Source organism: Bombyx mori, chromosome 19, assembly GCF_030269925.1.
Source record: "Bombyx mori chromosome 19, ASM3026992v2".
NCBI classification, from domain to species: Eukaryota; Metazoa; Arthropoda; class Insecta; order Lepidoptera; family Bombycidae; genus Bombyx; species Bombyx mori.
The window spans coordinates 4,870,061-4,887,740 of record NC_085125.1 but is presented as its reverse complement, the minus strand read 5'-3'; the positions used below and the strand labels follow the sequence as shown (position 1 = coordinate 4,887,740).

At 37.8% G+C, this 17,680-nt stretch overlaps 1 protein-coding gene across 7 annotated transcripts in view; it reads left to right on the top strand.

Moving 5' to 3' along the window:
- Nucleotides 1-17,680, top strand: part of LOC101737557 (heterogeneous nuclear ribonucleoprotein K) — a 37,073-nt gene that overhangs the window by 14,624 nt on the left and 4,769 nt on the right. For 2 of the 7 annotated variants that reach the window (XM_062673945.1, XM_062673944.1), the window contains exons 2-9: nucleotides 2,203-2,243; nucleotides 2,530-2,597; nucleotides 9,558-9,655; nucleotides 9,770-9,826; nucleotides 10,571-10,614; nucleotides 11,105-11,180; nucleotides 11,264-11,386; nucleotides 17,127-17,255. In XM_062673945.1, coding sequence (XP_062529929.1) covers nucleotides 9,566-9,655; nucleotides 9,770-9,826; nucleotides 10,571-10,614; nucleotides 11,105-11,180; nucleotides 11,264-11,386; nucleotides 17,127-17,255 — 519 coding nt within the window. In that variant the 5' untranslated portion in view covers nucleotides 2,203-2,243; nucleotides 2,530-2,597; nucleotides 9,558-9,565. Of the gene's footprint in view, nucleotides 1-2,039; nucleotides 2,114-2,202; nucleotides 2,244-2,529; nucleotides 2,598-9,557; nucleotides 9,656-9,769; nucleotides 9,827-10,570; nucleotides 10,615-11,104; nucleotides 11,181-11,263; nucleotides 11,387-17,126; nucleotides 17,256-17,680 lie in introns of those variants that run through there. The other 5 variants (XM_004933381.2, XM_021352803.2, XM_004933382.4 and 2 more) reach the window with 4 other exon arrangements.

The window sequence follows — 17,680 nt, the reverse complement described above, 5'->3', positions numbered from 1 at the left end:
TACCAGTTTTTTAATGTGCAGCTAAATTTGAAATCCAGAATATCATTATTTATTAATACGTGAAGCAAAAACTTTGTATCCCTTTTTACGAAAATTGCGCGGACGGAGGAGTATGAAATTTTCCACACTTATAGAGAATATAGAGAAGAAGTGCACAATGCTAATATTTTTTTAAAATAATGCATAAAAGATACATTAAATCAATAAAGACACACAATACATACCATGTATTTGACGCACACATGCATGCATACTGTTTATTGTCAAACTTTTGTTCTGACGTCTGTGGTCAAATTGAGAATAGATTAAATATTGTTTGTCTTTATTAATATTTTTTATAGTGTAGTCTTGGCGAAATTTGTGATTAAAGAAGTATAAAATACAATCATAATAGTGTACAAACTTATTATACAGTTCCAATTAATTATAGTCGAATTTCGACTACTGCGGGACCTCTAGTCATTACTTAATTTGCCATTCTATCGCTGTCATATTGTCTCAATTTTAAACTTGTTTATTTTTAACCTACTGAGCTTCTCGCCGGATCTTCTCAGTGGGTCGTGATTACGTTCCGGTGGTAGATTCTGCGAAGTACTGCTCTTGCTAGGGCTAGTGTTGACAAATCCTCTCAAGATGATGAGCCCGCGAGCTCTCACCTATCCGTCCGCGTGGAATAGCCTCAGCGAATAGGTATGGAAGAAGGAAAAGTTAATTTTCGATGCGCGCTTATAATGCTTTGAAAATTGTGGTTCTATTTTTGTTTAAAAAAACTAGTTACATAATATACTAGCCGTACTCGCCCGCTTCGCTGGGCATTTAAAATTAACATTATTATTTATTGTCAGTATTATTAGGGAGTCCAACACTATATAAATACTAGCGTATCCATTAAGTAGGTATTTGAATTTTTTACATGGATACCAAGTTTCAAGTCAATCGGATGCACGGTTCAGTAGTTATAACGGAACATCCGTAAAAACCACTGTAGATTTATATATTAGTATAGATTATGAATCTTTATGACTTGTGACATAATATCAACGAGTTTCATCTACTTATTGTGTTCGGTTCGAGGGAGGTCGTAGGTGTACATTAGCGTACTAACGACAGGGTCGCATGCAAGTTCCTCTACGTAATAATCTAATGTGGACTATCAAACTAATTAAATATCAATAACTTATATTTCTTTTTAAGTTTTGTATCTGCGAGTAGACGATAGTTTGGAGTTTAATTAAGTAATTGATGCAAATGAAAATATTGGTGTACCAAAGAACTAGTGATATTGGTGGGTATATTTTTTATAAAATAATTCTTAGGTTCGTCCTACTTCGGCTTACCTTTTGTTAAGTGGTTACCGGAACCCGCCTACCTTAAGATGTGAGAATTAAGTTATAGTTTTTATAATGCTGGGACTGATGGGACTGGGACAAGATGTTTATTGACTAGAGCATTTGCATGACGTTACTTATCTTTATTAGGTATCTTGTAGTATTTACGCAGAAAAATAATCAGTAGTAAAACGTTAGCTCTAACCTTCTTAAAAAAAGTATCCTTGAAGTGATAACTGAATTCAATAATCTCATAAAATTGTCTTGGCTAGAAAGCGGTAGTAATTTTTGTAACAAGACTTTTTCATATGTATTAATTCTTTCAAAAGCTTCTTCCTCGGAATTGAGGGCAGATTTGTAGTATATTTTCCCCGAATTAAGATATTATTATAAAATACTACCCCTGTCTGTCCTGATGTAGGAGGATCTTCGCATAATTTGAGTTAGGACAATGAGCTTCTTCGTCTGAAGGAGATCGTAGGGTTCCGAAATAGATCGGATAATTCGGGTTACATTGTGAAAGATGTAGGCTGGTTTAGAGAGGAGAGGGTGGGTGTCTTGCGGTTTCAGTCGTTAAGTTGCCGTTTCCGGGGCACAGTAAGAGGCAGGGTGATATCGACGGGGCGGCTCGTAGTGCGCATGTGCACCTACGGCGCCCCGGAGTCTCGGGAGTGTCTTACAAACGCTCGAGCGGAGCCCTGACGGTGTCAGTCGCCTCGTGCTCGTCCTAGGCGACGCACGAGGACCAGGGAAAGGGTCCCATGCGCGCTCACCCCAATTACAATGTACGATGATTTTTATACGCGAACTTTTTTTTCCATATCAATATTTTCACTTCTTAATAACTAACTAATAAGCTTTTGTATTGTTCTAGGTGTGATCCAGGGTAATCGTAGGAGCTCTGAACTTTATTGGGTAAGTAAATTTATAATTTATAATATGATCATGCGTTTAATATCTAAAATTTTCAAATTTTTTTTTTCCAACACTTTTAAGTATTGGAATAATGTTATATTTAAACAGTACTTTGGATTTAAAATAATTTAGTGTTCGGTGTAATAATACTATGAAGTGTTTAATGTTGCCTAAAGGTACAGGGGTGGCAGCTGTTTGTGACAGACAGTGTACGCCGTTTTTTTTTATTCCTTTTTATTATTTTTTTTCCGTGACCTGACTTCTTTGTGCGGCGAACACCTGCCAGGCCGGCTCCGGGTTCCGATCCAATCCTGCTTGTTCTATTCATACACTAGAGACGGCAAATAAAAATATGTAATGTAGAACATGTAATAAATAATAATAAATAATACTTACCGCTTAACTTATACCGTTTATACGAGTTTAATAATCTATCCTGTCGATCTGATAGAATTTTTTTTTTTTTTTGCTGGATGGTCTGATGAGCTCACAGTCCACCTGGTGTTAAGTGGTTACTGGTTAGTGGAGCCCGTAGACATTTACGACGTAAATGCGTCACCCACCTTGAGATATAAGTTCTAAGGTCTCAAGTATAGTTACAACGGCTGCCCCACCCTTCAAACCGAAACGCATTACTGCTTTATATATTCCCTTTGATTTTTCCGAAAAGAGTAGTCACAACATGAAGGTATTATTGAAGTTTTTCGCGTTGTTGCGGTTGAGATGACTCATGGCATTGAATCGACCGAAATAGTGCCCTCTTACTCATTGTACTGATTTCAAATTTTAACTTAAAAATTTTGTATGACGTTTTTCGGGGTGTATAATTGCCTCCGCAGTTTACGGATATTGGCAACGGAGCCATGCTCAAACCGATATTCTGGACGTGCAATTCCAGTGTTTACAAATTTCGAAACATTGCGCTGTGTACGCAGCCTATTAAAATACTATTTAGTTATTTTAGACATCATTGGTTAGCAATGGATTTTTATTACGAAACATATCGACGCTTGAAAGGCAAACGTGACTAAGCGACAAGGCGTGAACTTTACAGTAGACTAATTTAAAGTTGAAATACCTGAAAACAAAATTTATTTTAACGAATCTAGCTGTAGTAGAGTCTAGCTAGTAGCTGTAGGATTGAAATGATTTTAATAGACCTGGAAATATATATTTTATATTTTTTGCGCATCGAATATGTTTATTGCCTATCATTTATATGTACAAATCAGTTATTGTCGCTTAGTCACGTTTGCCTTTCAAGCGTCGATATATATTTTTATATGTATATATTTAAGTACGAGATTTTGTATCTATAAATGTTATATATGTTATATAATATATATACGTATGTTTAAGTAATATTACTATCACACTACACCTGCCAAGGTTCATCTCTGCACTCCCCTAAGGTAGACTATCAGACAATGCCAATGGTATTAAGTCCTCCTTTATACTGTCAAGTATAGAAAGTTAAAAATAAATAAAACAAAATAAAACATATCGATGTTTCGAATACATATTATTATTATGTACGTTTACGATTATATTGGATTTTGATCGCCCGCTGGAATGGCGTGATTCGTAGAGAATCGGGAGCAGCCTGAGTTACGGTTGATTGAAGTTAAATCCTACTAGAGGTCCCGCAGTAGTCGAAATTCGACTATAATTAATTGAAATTGTAAGTTTGTACACTATTATGATTGTATTTTATACTTCTATAATCACAAATTTCGCCAAGGCTACACTATAAAAAAATATTAATAAAGACAAACAATATTTAATCTATTCTCAATTTGACAACAGACGTCAAGAACAAAAGTTTGACAATAAATAGTATGCATGCGTGTGTGCGTCAAATACATGGTATGTAGTGTATGTAATGTTTTCTTTATTGAATTAATGTATCTTTTATGCATTATTTAAAAAAATATTAGCATTGTGCACTTCTTCTCTATATTCTCTATAAGTGTGCAAAATTTCATACTCCTCCGTCCACGCAAGTTTCGTAAAAAGGGATACAAAGTTTTTGCTTCATGTAAGAATATACATATAGATAACTATAAAAACTATATTTCATTTTCGAAAAGCATATACTAGGTGCTGCTATTATCATAAAATTTTAGTAATTGAATCGTGCTGTGTGACGATTGGTACAGCACTAAATAATAATAATTGGACAGACCGTTTTTTTATTTATTATTCAAACGAATCAAACGGTTCGTAGAATTCGATTTTTTTTTATTTGAGAAGAATTAAACTATAATTTAAGCGCGAAAAGTTTATGAATTCACGTTGTCCGAATGAAAGTGAATATTGTTGAGTTGCCGCGTTAAGGTTGTTGTTGATGTGATAGTAACCAAACTAGTCAATTTTTGTTGTTGTTTATGTTGTAAAAATAAAAAAGGAAAATTAAAGTGTATTTAATCTAGAGTTGTCGTCAAGTTAGCGAATTGTACAGCAACCGAGGCACTACAATTGTTCGCATAAAGTTTAAAAAGCTAAGTAACAGGAAATTAAAAAAGTTTGCAGCTTTTGTGGGCGCTGCGATAGGGCGCTTCGGTTTGTGGAACCCTTTTGTGATGTTCGCGAATAGAAACCATGCGTGTAGGCGTACAGGTGCTTAGATGTCACTGAACCCGTTCACTGTCTTATGAATTGTACATTAGGAAAATGTACGTCTTCAATTGAAAGTTAGTAAATTAATAAGAACAGGGAAAGTAGTAGAGTAGACTAGTCTCTTAATATATAAAAATGAATTGCTGTTCGTTAGTCTCGCTAAAACTCGAGAACGGCTGGACCGATTTGGCTAATTTTGGTCTTAAATTATTTGTGGAAGTCCAGAGAAGGTTTAAAAGGTAGATAAACATGAAAATGCTCGGACTTAAATAAAAATAGCAATTTTGTTTGATGTGTCCCCCGTCGGACGGATTCCTTTTGTTTGTTTTAAGTTTATTTTATACAAAAGCTTAGGTATTTTATTTATCGATTGAGGCACTATGAAGTCTTCCGGGTCAGCTAGTCTTTGATAAATATGTTTTAACTTTTAATTAGAGTCTCGTGGAACAATAAAAGTGTAATATTAAAATAAATCAAATTTGCCTCCTAAAAATTCCAATGTAAGCAAATTTTATATTTATAGCACAGTTGAGTGAACGAGCTAACGCTCCACCTGCTGCTAAGGGGTTACTGGAGTCCGTAGACATCACGACGCGAATGCGCCACTCACCTTAGGACGTGAGGTCGAATTCTCAGCTGAATTATGTAACTACTGTCGCGCCCTTCAAATCGACAGAAACAAGCATGTCGGGTGGGGAGTGGGTACCTACCCTTATAATACACCTAACATATGTATAACGCATTATGATTTACACACATCACACGTCCGCATTTGACGTGCCACAACCCCTTCATTAGTTAATACTTTTGATAGTAGCAGAATAGAACTGTACGGTGGCGTGTTGGAAGCTTTTTATCGATTTAATTGGACAAAGGAACTCGATACGTCGGTCAAATTCGCTGTACCACATAAAACAACATTTTGTGCGATGCTTAGCGCCTTACCGAAAAAAGAGGAAGATGGCAGTGACTTTAGCAGTAACCTCATTCGGGAGAAGGGTGTCATTATAACAAAGACTTCGACCTTTTTCTTTTTTTAACGCTGGGGAATCCATTTACGTATACCCGGTCGAGAGGGGTAACAGATCGGGCTATGTCGGACTCCGGCGCCTCCAGAGAAGAAGAGGGAGAAGAGGAAGGCCAAAGTCATCTTCTTCCAATTACTACCGGGAGACTACGCCTTGAGAAAGGCTCGCGAGACGCTGCGTGGCGTCTACCACGCAGGACCCGCCCCGCAAAACCGACTACCGACTAAACCCCATCGAGCTCCACTACTCCGACTCCACGAAACCTACGGTACCGCACAGTGCGCGCCGAAAGCTCGCCATCGCCGGTACCCGTCCTGACAATAGGACGGGATTCCATCCCCGGGAAGATCCCTCAGGACGTCGTCTCGGGGGATACACCGTGAGTGGCGCATAGGAGCCACCTTGCGCCGCCTCACCACGGAACCGACAGCAGAGCACCGGGCGCCCCCGCACCCTGTACCCAACAGTCCCTACGGGAGATTAACGGGAGCATTGTGCCCGCGTCGCCCACCCCGCCTTCTTCGCTGAGGAGCCGAAGAGGGATCCCACTCCCTTTCGCGCTCCTCAGCCTCGCGTAACGCCATGACCATGTCGAAAGGCTTCGACCTAATGATTCGGAACGATAAAAACCGTGGCTAGACATAGACCTCTTGCAATACACTTATGGTAGGCAGCGGCTTGGCTCTGCCCCTGGCATTGCTGACGTTCGTGAGCGACGGTGACCACTTACCATCAGGTAGGCCGTATGCTCGTCAGCCTATAAAGGCAATAAAAAAAGGCACTACATTCGAAAGCTATTTATAATCGAACAAAATTAGTAAGAACATTCTGTGATCGACTAACATTCTATGTATTCCTTTATAGGCGATTCACAATAATATTCAATCATCTCTAATTAAATATTCGATTCTGTTTGGTAATTCATTAATGGTGGTGGGACCTCTTCTGAGTCCGCACGGGTAGGTACCACGAACCTGACTATTTCTGCCGTGAAGCAGTAATGCGTTTCTGTTTGAAGGGTGGGGCAGCCGTTGTAACTATACTTGAGACCTTAGAACTCATATCTTAAAGTGGGTGGCGCATTGAAGTTATAGATGTCTATGGGCTCCAGTAACCGCTTAACACCAGGTGGGCTGTGAGCTCGTCCACCCTACTAAGCTATAAAAAAAAAGAATTAAAATTAATTTTTTGCTCATTAAATATATCTGACAAAATGCCACTACGATTCAGAATAGAATTTTAGCGTGTGCATAACGACATTATGGTTTTGTCGCAGCGACCTGAGTCGTAAAGAGCGTTTATATGGCGCAAAACACAACCAGTCTAGACTGTACTCACTTAGTACATAGAATATTGTACGTAAAGACGTGATATTAAGTTCTTACCTATAAAATTCTCAAATCTCGACGCTCGCAACTTTGAACTCAAGTGTCTGATGTTTTATTTTATTAACTCTGAATTTTTTATTTGTAACTTGCGATATAATTTTTTTCGCAACTTATGACTTTGCTGTCAAATCGTTTTGTGCTCGCGTCTTAGAAAAAGGGATTTTTTTAAGGTTAGCTAGCAAATATAGCTATAGATCTACTGGTGGCGGGACCACTTGTGAGTCCGCGCGGGTAGGTACCACCACCCTGCCTTTTTCTGCCGTGAAGCAGTAATGCGTTTCGGTTTGAAGGGTGGGGCAGCCGTTGTAACTATACTTGAGACCTTAGAACTTATATCTCAAGGTGGGTGGCGCATTTACGTTGTAGATGTCTATGGGCTTCAGTAACCACTTAACACCAGGTGGGTTGTGAGCTCGTCCACCCATCTAAGCAATAAATAAATAAAAAGATCGATTTTCGACCGATACTTGAGTGAATGTTGAGTCAAATTAAGGTGCCGGTAGTGAGTGAGTATTAGTGCTAGTTTTGTTCACTACAGCTCCGTTGGACTAGGCGCGATGCAGATGTGTCTTGTCAACGATTGATTAAGGAAAAGCTCGCAAATTCAACATCCGAAACTTTTCCGGTCGATTACTTTAGTCCACTGTTGCTCCTAACATACAACGTTCGACACATATTCCCCGACGACTTTGACGTTCCCAAATTTGATTGACCTAGCTTTTCCTCTACTTACCCTAAATTTAGACAATTACTTGTAAAGGGAATAAATTAAAACCGATGGGCACTCAAAATATTATTAAAGAATTCATTGCTCCACGTTCTTGAAGTATAGACTTCTGTAAAATAGCCGAAGCGCAATATTGCTGTTGAACAAAAATATTACTACTAATTATTAATAAGAATGGACAGTTTTACTTATTAAATGACACATCAACTGTCATAGAGAAAACAAAATTGTAAGCTTTTACTAAGATACAATAGAATAGGTACAGTTTAAAAAAAAACATATTACGGTCTCTCAAAAGTTCTTTTTTTATATGTTTAATATGCAAACACACTTCTTTCCTAATTTGATAATAGGCATAGATTTTTTATCTGTTACTGGTTTCTGATTTCTGTGGGCCTCCGACTGAAGAACTGTATTAAAAAGAAATGCTTGGGTAAAGTTAATAGATGGACTTGGATTGGACTTTGACTTGAATTTGGACAAGTTAGCTTATCTTGTTAGTAGCGCATAATGCAACATTGAAGACGCTAGTGTAAAGGAAATGACAAAATTTAGATCTGTTTATTGTCCCCCACAATTATACTATCTATTATCGATACAAATAAATAAAATTGATGTGTCTGCGATTTAAAGTTTTTATTTATTTCAAATGATTTAATTTCACTTCAGAGAAATCATAACTCGTAGTTTTTTTTAATACTTTTTTAGTTTGTTTTGGTTAATTTAAAACTCCTGACTTCTATTGTTACTTCCATGGTTAAAACATTTATCACATATTGCCACAGGTTAATTTTTATTCTATAAATATCTAGAATTCCCGAGTAAAAAAATATAAACTGAAAGTTACAAGTTGTAAAAAAAAAATTTGCTATCTTAGGTAGGTCTGACTTTGGTAACAAAACAAACAAAACTAAACGCGATCCACATCTAGAATAGATAACCGGCTATATTTGTATATTTGTGTAGCAGGTTATCTGTTATATCTTGACACTTACTAACATACAGTGCACAGCTTAATAGTTACTCATATCTATACGAGAGAGCACTAGGAATTTATGTTTGGAAATTCAAATCCGATTTTAAATAGGTTGTGCTTTATTCATAATATATCGGAATTGATCCCTATTATCATATTAAAATTAAATTACATAAAAATAGCTATTGTATCAACGAAAACGTCTGTTTGATTTTTAAATTCTACAGATTCTAATTTATTGTTATTCATGGATAACTTTTTAATTTACCAATTATAAAATCAACATTAAATGAAAAAAAAAACTAATTATTAAGTTATAAAGTATTAAGTTTTTATTAAGTAATAGTGTTAAGTTAGAAATTGAGATGAGCAATTAATACAATATTCTCAATACTACTAACGGGAGATGAACTAATGGCAGATCTAACCATACAGTTTTTAATAAAACAATACACAACACTAAATAAAAAAATGAGCATTAGTTTAAATTTTGACAACCAGTGACAGCTTTAGGATTCTAATATAATGAATGGATAATATGGAGAGCGTCGTAAATGAATTAATAAAATTATTCAGGCATTAAAATGAAACGGGACGCGTACGGTGACGACGGCCCTGCCCAGAAACGGCACCGGCAGACAGACGATGAAGTCACCTTCCTGATACCTAGCAAGGTACGTACAAATATACAATGCACTTAAAAAAAATTATTTAAAATTTATTGTTTAAGGAACAAGAACTATTTTCGTATAACCTATTGGTGCTCAAGTAATTTAATACCTTAACAGGTGGCTGGGTCGATAATCGGAAAAGGTGGCAGCAATATATCAAAGCTCAGAAGCCAGGTCAGTATGTATAAATAACATTCGTAACCCAAATAATTAATTGACACATAGACGTATATAATTGCAGGTAGATATTCATCAGTGAGTAATTTACATAGCTTTACTAATAAATTATTATTACTTAGCTTACCTGATTCTATATTTATAACATAGCAGTAAAACGAAATTGTACAACATGTGTCGATGAAAAGTAATTGATTTTTTATAATATTATATAATATTTTAGTAACATAGGATAGAATTACAGTTCGTCATTTGCGTGTTAAACTTTAAGATTCTGAATATTGTTGGTTAATCATTTGCCATTTTTACTACAGGTTCGCCCACTACTCTTATACCCTATATAAATGTACAGATTGTATTCGTCTGCATCTTAACGGGGTAACAGACACACTTTTCTTTACATATTAATTCAGAGAAGTTACTTTAAATGCCACAAAGTATTTAGTTGCATTGAATTCGCTCCAGCGGCCAGGCTGTAGGCAGAATAACCCCCCGGCAGCCAGTTACAGGTCTTTTGCGCCCCCGAGACGTCCCCGTGCCCAGTAGCGCATCGTGCTGCGCCTCTCCACTCACTATCCGTGCTCCGACCACATTCAACTCTGAGCAAAATGTGTAGCAAGTAGGAGTTGAGTTGAATTTGGTCCGCGGTGTGAAGTGGCGCAGCACGGCTATAGCGTTTCTTGGTTGCCGGTCCCGCCCCGCTGGTCGCCGCTGCCCCGCACCCGCCGCCCCGCCACGCAGTACAAAGCCTCTATAACAGTCCCAGATTGCCCCGGCCCCGAACGGTAAACTATATCGCCAACATCTACTCTCAAAATCTTAATAAGATCCAAGTCGACTTGTCTCAGCATTACTTGTCAACAGTCAGGAGTCGGATCTTGTTTGAGACTTCATCGCCGTGTTTCACTCTGTACGTTAGAGACCCAGTCCCGCTCACCACATTTCTCTGCGAGATGCACTACGCACTGAATGCCTTCAGACTTCTAGAAGATGGCCCGAAATGTTTCGGCATCTCCTTTCCGTTCTCTATGTGGATTTCTTCTCCGGGACAAATCTTTCACATGTGAACTCTCCCGTGTTCGGGAGAAGGCTTCAAATGTTTCATGTCGAGATTAGTTTCATCTCATCATGCTCCATTACAGTTTTCAGTCCTGCAAACAGACCTCCCTGACCGTTGATTTGTTTTAATGGTGAAATAGCTAAAATTCTTGTGGTTGTGATTTTCTTGGTCGGTCACTTTCGAGTAAAAGTGTTGACTTAATGCACGCTTTCCAGGGTACTCTCCATAACAGCTGAAGATGACGAAACGCTCGTGGAAATCATTAAAGATATCATGCCGTGCCTGGCAGAAGTGAGTACTGAATTCACGATGTTTAAGTAACTTTTGAAACTAAGTAATAATTATTCCTAAATGAATGTTTTTTTTTTGTTTAGTTTCATAACCAGGGTGGATCCAGGATGGGCGATCAAGAGCTAGACGTTAGGATGCTGATTCATCAGAGCCGAGCCGGGTGCGTTATTGGGAAAGCTGGTTCGAAAATCAAAGAGTTACGTGAGGTGAGTGGAATGGACTAATAACACTTGGTCGATTGTGTCGATTGGTCATGTTATCATCATGTAAGATCCTATGGCCTATTTCTGTACCGTAAAATTATTGTGTACCGTCCACATTATTGTCAAATTATTCATTCCCTCTCTTGGGTTTAACGATACAAAATGATACGACACTTTCGATTGTGACTATGATAATTCTTTATTTCAAAATCAATTTTATCACGCAGCACTGTAATGTGCAAAACACATTAACATTCCGCAGAAATATGCTTAATTTTTATTAATGACTTGTTAAAACATATTTAATGGAATCGCCGTCGGTGTTTAACCGAAATGTATTCCATTTAATGCAGCTATAAAATTTCTAATGCACCCGTTCAATCACAAGTAAAACTGATGTCATTTTTCGACTTTAGATTATTCATTGTGTATGTACCGATTTAGACACCAAATACCAAATGGAATGCTCAAAATAGTTTATTATAGAGGAAATGAATCTATTTATAATACAATAATGATGAAGGTGTTGAACAGATGCCGCGAGTGAGCGAACACCTTTCTCATCTCTGTTAGGTACAGTTATTTGTAAAGGTTTTTTACTGGCGTCGTACGTACCTCGCACGGGCCACGCGGACTTAGCGCAGATGTGGAACCAGCTGCCGCTCTGGATATCGGTTTTTATCTCCTCATCAGGCGGATGTTTTTAACTATTCTCCTCCTATATTTGATGATTATTTAAGTGCTGCACACGTGCTTCGGATCGTCTAACGCCAAGCAACACTGCTTAAGCTGCGTAAACTAAATACGCTTTTATTAGCTTCAGACGTATGTATGTTTGTAAAACGGAATCTTTGAACATGATTTTGACCCTCCCCTTCAAAACGTCGGATTAACTCGAAATTTGGTATGCTTATTAAGGACCGATGACAATTCAACATTAAAAAAAAATTGAAATTCAACTAAAAAATGATAAATAAATAATAGTTTCAAAAAACTAACAAAATACGCTTTTATAGAAAATCCAACTAAAAAGTAGAAAATAAATTTTAATAAATTTGAATTAAAAATAGTGTAAGAAAAAATAATTTTATTGGATGTTTAGTACATGGTATCAGTAGCTATAAATATTTTATGAACAGATATGAGTAGAAAGGTTATTTTGTTAATATCCTGAAAAGCGTCCCACGCTTTTTTACAATAAAATCATTTTTTCTTACACTATTTTTAATTCAAATTTATTACAAATTATTTTCTATTTTTTAGTTGGATTTTCTATAAAAGCGTGTTTTGTTAGTTTTTTTAAACTATTATTTGTTTTTCAAGTACACGTAACTTGTACAGCGCAAGGAACGGAATGTCGTAAATAACTAGTTTCAATGTAAATATACGAATCGAATGCACCCTTTTGTTAGCTTAGTATCACTGTTCGTGCAACTTTGTTGTGGAAGTTTTAAAACGTTTGCTTGGTCGGAGCGTGCCGAGGTAATTTTGCAATTCGGGATGTCACGCCACTATTAGGTTTCATGATTTTATAATGGCTAGCTAGTTTTATCGTCTAATGTTTTCGCGACGGATTTTAGGTCTGAGTTTGATGCGAGAGTGGCGTCGTCCCGTCGATTATGATTGACATCAAATTCGTTTTTATAGCTATTGAAGTATTAGATTTTTATTACAAATAGAAATAAAGATGTCGCGTGTCAGCGAAGGTTTAGTTACCCCTCGTTCCGGTCACCGTCCTCGCCGAACCCGCCGCTTGCGACGTAGGGTCGGATCTTGTCAGAGGGTCGCGTTTCCAATCCGGTGGTAGATTCTGCGAAGCACTGCTCTTGCTAGGCCCAGTGTTAGCAACACTCCCGGTTTGAGCACCTACACGTCAAGGAGAAACTGAAATAGCCTCTCAGGGCTATCAAGATCACAGAACAAATAAATTAAAATAAAACCCCTCGTGTTATCGCGCCGTTAGTGTGCGAGGATGCAGTTTTCTTGAAGGCTTATGTCTTAAGCGAGTGTGGTAGGGCGCGTGCGCGGGCGGCAGCTGTCGGGGCAGGTGCGCTCGCAGCCGCCGGAAGGCCGCACAAAAAGCGCGCGCGCACCTGGGCTCGTCCCGGCCCGTCGCTTGCACAATGCCCGACGACAGACTGACGCGAACCTCGAACGCATTCTCCGACATATGGCTCCTCAACATCCGCTATATCTAACCCTCTAAATAAAACCTTTCGCGGCAACCTTTTACACGATAGGTACTCTATTGATGACTTGTGGTAGGTCGTTTTATGGGCCCGCACGGGCTGCGACCGCTATTCTGATTGTCGTGAAGCAGTCATTCGGTCCAGTTCGAAGAGTGCGACTCTCGGAGATCAAACTCGCAAACTCTATTAAATTGGACGGCCATGTTCACGTTTGCTTTTCTATGACGTGACTAATCGTTTAGTCAGTCCACTGCCTAAAAGTCTGTCTAGGGAATAAAAACCTCAAATCTACGTAAATCATAAACATTTTAGTAATTCGAGAACAGTAATGACTTGATCAACGTGTCCGGCTTCACGCTTTTGAAAGTTTGAACAATGGTACCCGTTTTCCATTGAAGTGGATTGGTGCGCGCGAGGCGCAGGGTCGGTGTCACGTGTACTCCGGGGTTTCATCCGTCGGAAGCACGGCGACGCGGCTCGGGTTGCGCGCACGTGACGCAGTCTTGAACCTCCACATCCTGAGGAAATGTTTTGATAAAGAATAGTGAGAGAGAGAGAGAGAATACACTTTAATGCACACAAAAACACAATTAACATTTAAAAAAAGCGAACAAGCAGATGTATTTGTACAATAATCATCATTCATTTATCAGTAATCAATTAAAAATAAAATTGCTTTTGAGGAAGCAACGGGTTAATCCTATAAAAATAGAAATTCTAGGCTGTATATATAGCAAAAAAAAAAGAAGACCTATAACCATACAAATTGTTTAGTTCTCTATATCGCACATACGATGCCATAACGTCACTTATGCAAATTATGTAATTTTTCAGGAGAAACGTTGGAAAATTCAAAATCTTATTATATACTTCTTATATAGTTCTGCTAGGCTATAGAAATAAAATGTTAATATTTAAACTCAATCAGTAAAAGCAAATATCTCTCTCGTCTCACTGAAGACTATTAAAAAATGTATTTTCTCATATTCGGTACAGCGTTAACAAAAATTGCATTAGATACTTTATAGCACCGTATATGCGCGATATTTTAGGTAAATAACTGTAATTAGAGATGGTCGGAACATGTGCCGTTCATATAGTGTAATTAGTGTGGTCGGCGCGTACCGAGTGTCGCGGGACTGTGGTGACACCGACAATTACCTCGGGAGCCGCACGCGAGCCGCTTCCGTTTCCGATCGAACCTGACCGCCCTCGGTAAGGATTCCTCGCTACCGCCTTCCGCCCGTCACATTCACCCCCCGAATATTCCCTCTGCACTTAACGTATTAATTGATTAGAAACTATCTATATACTAATTATTTATTTATTTATTTATTAGGCTCACAATACACATCACAAGCTAAAAAGATACATAAAAAACACAAGTAAAAAGAAACAAAATCTAGCTTGCAACATAAGTTATGTGCGCACGACAAAACAAGACAAAGTGCTGAATTTGTACACAACGTTCCTTACAATTATACGACAAAACAACACGATAACGAAAACTAATTTAATTTATAATGTAAGGAAATAATTTTATTCACAATATACAATTAAACAATTACACTACTAACCTACAATGTTCCATTATAACTGCTGAACTATGCATCCGATTGACTTGAAACTTGGTATCCATGTAGAAAATACACGTACTTAATGGATAGGCTAATATTTATACGAGTGTTGGACTCCCTAATAATAATGACCATAAATAATAATGTTAATTTTAAATGCCCAGCGAAGCGGGCGAGTACGGCTAGTCAAGCTATAAATCGAGATATTCTACTCGTGATATGCTATAAGCAAACCTTAATGCAATTTTGATTTCGGTAAACAAAGAGAGCACTCAATCGGAATTCCCAATGGGAAGGCAATATGATTGAAACGTGGGTAGAGGTAAGGTAATATTTCCCCTTGTAGCTCTTATTGAGTTACCGCTTTGTATCAAAATGGCGTTTCATTGAGAAATCTTGATACATTTAATCTTTGCTATTTGAGTTTATTTTTACTACCAAAACAACAATGCTATAATGAAGTTTCACACTTATTAAACACGTGAGATCCTCTTATCTGGAATATGAGACCAAATGAACAAAAGATCAAATGAACTTCCAGACCTCAAAGTTACTATTCGTTTGTTCTGTATGAAATAAAACGTAAAAGCCTTTGAAATAGTTTTTATACAAAAACATAGATCATAGCACAATACGTCAAATGTGGGTGCATGAGAGTCATGTCGGAAATTATTTATTGACAATAAAAAAAATAAATAAAAAACGTTAAATTACACGGTAAAATTAGTTTTAATTATGTCCACGGCTCGTTATAACCGAAGAAACCGAAAATGTTCACCTAAATCAATTTAGTACAATATCTTTCCTATTTTTGTATACCTATTAATAGAATATTAAAGTCAACATTCACTAACGAAATCACTTTGTGATCTCCTCGTGTTTCTCGGAAATCGAAAGTCGGAAAATCTTTACAATCTTGGACCCATTTAACTTGTTTTCCCAAGACGTGCAGAGTGGGGGGAGGGAGCGATGTCGTAGCAAAAGTAGGTTCTATCGTTTACGTATGGGAGGCGTGGCGCGCTACCGTGTCGGAGCCTTACAAGTGCAGGAGGGGGGAACAGCGGGCAGGTGGTGCACGTTCACAGCGAGCGAGCTCATTCCACCACCGACTGCTCCCGATGGAGGGTCGCGTACCGCGTGCGTCCTCGACTTTGACAATTCTCTCGTACTTTGATCTATTCGAATTTTACCGCGCGCCCTTTGAACCGATCAACACGGAGTTCGAAATTTGAATTCGGTTTTAAAAGAGGTTGTGTGTCCATTAACCTTATTGCGGGAATTACGTAGCTTCTCTCGTGGGAGTGTTCGAGTTCTTTGTCGGTTGAAATGTCGGAACGTGCTAGCGTCTTCGGTTGTTGTGCCTAGGGGTGCTATTTGTGCGTGATGCCCACGTGCGCCGGTCGATGGCTCCGAGCATGCGCACTTTGTTCTGTCAAACGTCACTCGGGGCAAACCGTCTGACGGATTACCATACACGCTGAAAAGGAATTGTTTTATGTGCCGGAAATCATATAAAATTTTGTAATTCTTTAAAAAGGTTTGTCCATCGGTTAGTTTTTATTTTTTTAATTTTTTCCTTTTCCATTCTTTTGTTTTTCATTAATATTTAAATATAGTGACGTGTTGTCATGTTACCTAACACCGGTAAGCATTGAAAAATATTTCAGTAACCTACTACTAAAATATAAACTGGTTGGTGTCTGTTTCGGTGATTTAAGGTTTAAAATATAAAATAACGTAAGTCCCTTTTAAACAATGGAAGTGATTTAATTAATTATGCATTTTTGAAATCGTGATAGTGTCAACAAAGGGGTTTTGATTTAAAATTGGATATATGCGTTTAGTATTCGTTGGTACAACAAAACTTTTGTTCTTTATTGTGGAAGAGAACGAAAAAGAAACTAAGCACATTAATTAATATTGATTTTTAATTCAGGAACAGCTTTGTGAAGCTTAATTTGAAACGAATGTTTTCAGAAAACCGGTGCGCGCCTGAAGATATTTTCGAACTCCGCGCCCCAGAGTTCGGAGCGCATCGTTCAGCTGATCGGGAAACCGGACTCGATCGTGTCCGGAGTGCGCGAGGTTCTGGACCTCGTCAGGCAGGTGAGGCCGCTGAGGAATTATTAGCCAATATTGTTTCGGAATTATAGTTATAATGATTTCGGGTACTCCAGATTAAACCTATATATGGACCGTTTATTTTGAAAGTGGTGTAAGTCCATTTTTGAGAAAAATTAGCTATCTCGTAATTCATGCTTAATGTAATGTAATTTTTTTATATATAACTAGTCCGTGTTTAATTTCTCAAAAAAAATCCCATGTTTTGTACAACTTAAATCGGTCGGTAAATGAAATTGCATAATCATCGATTATGAAAGTGGTGTAAGTCCAATTGACAGAGGTAGGTGGCATAGCCAGACCTCATATTATGATTTACCTGTATTTTTAAATCGACAAATATAGTAGTAACCTTTAATTTTCTCGAAACAAAAGAAAATGGACTTACACCAGTTTCAAAATAAACGGTC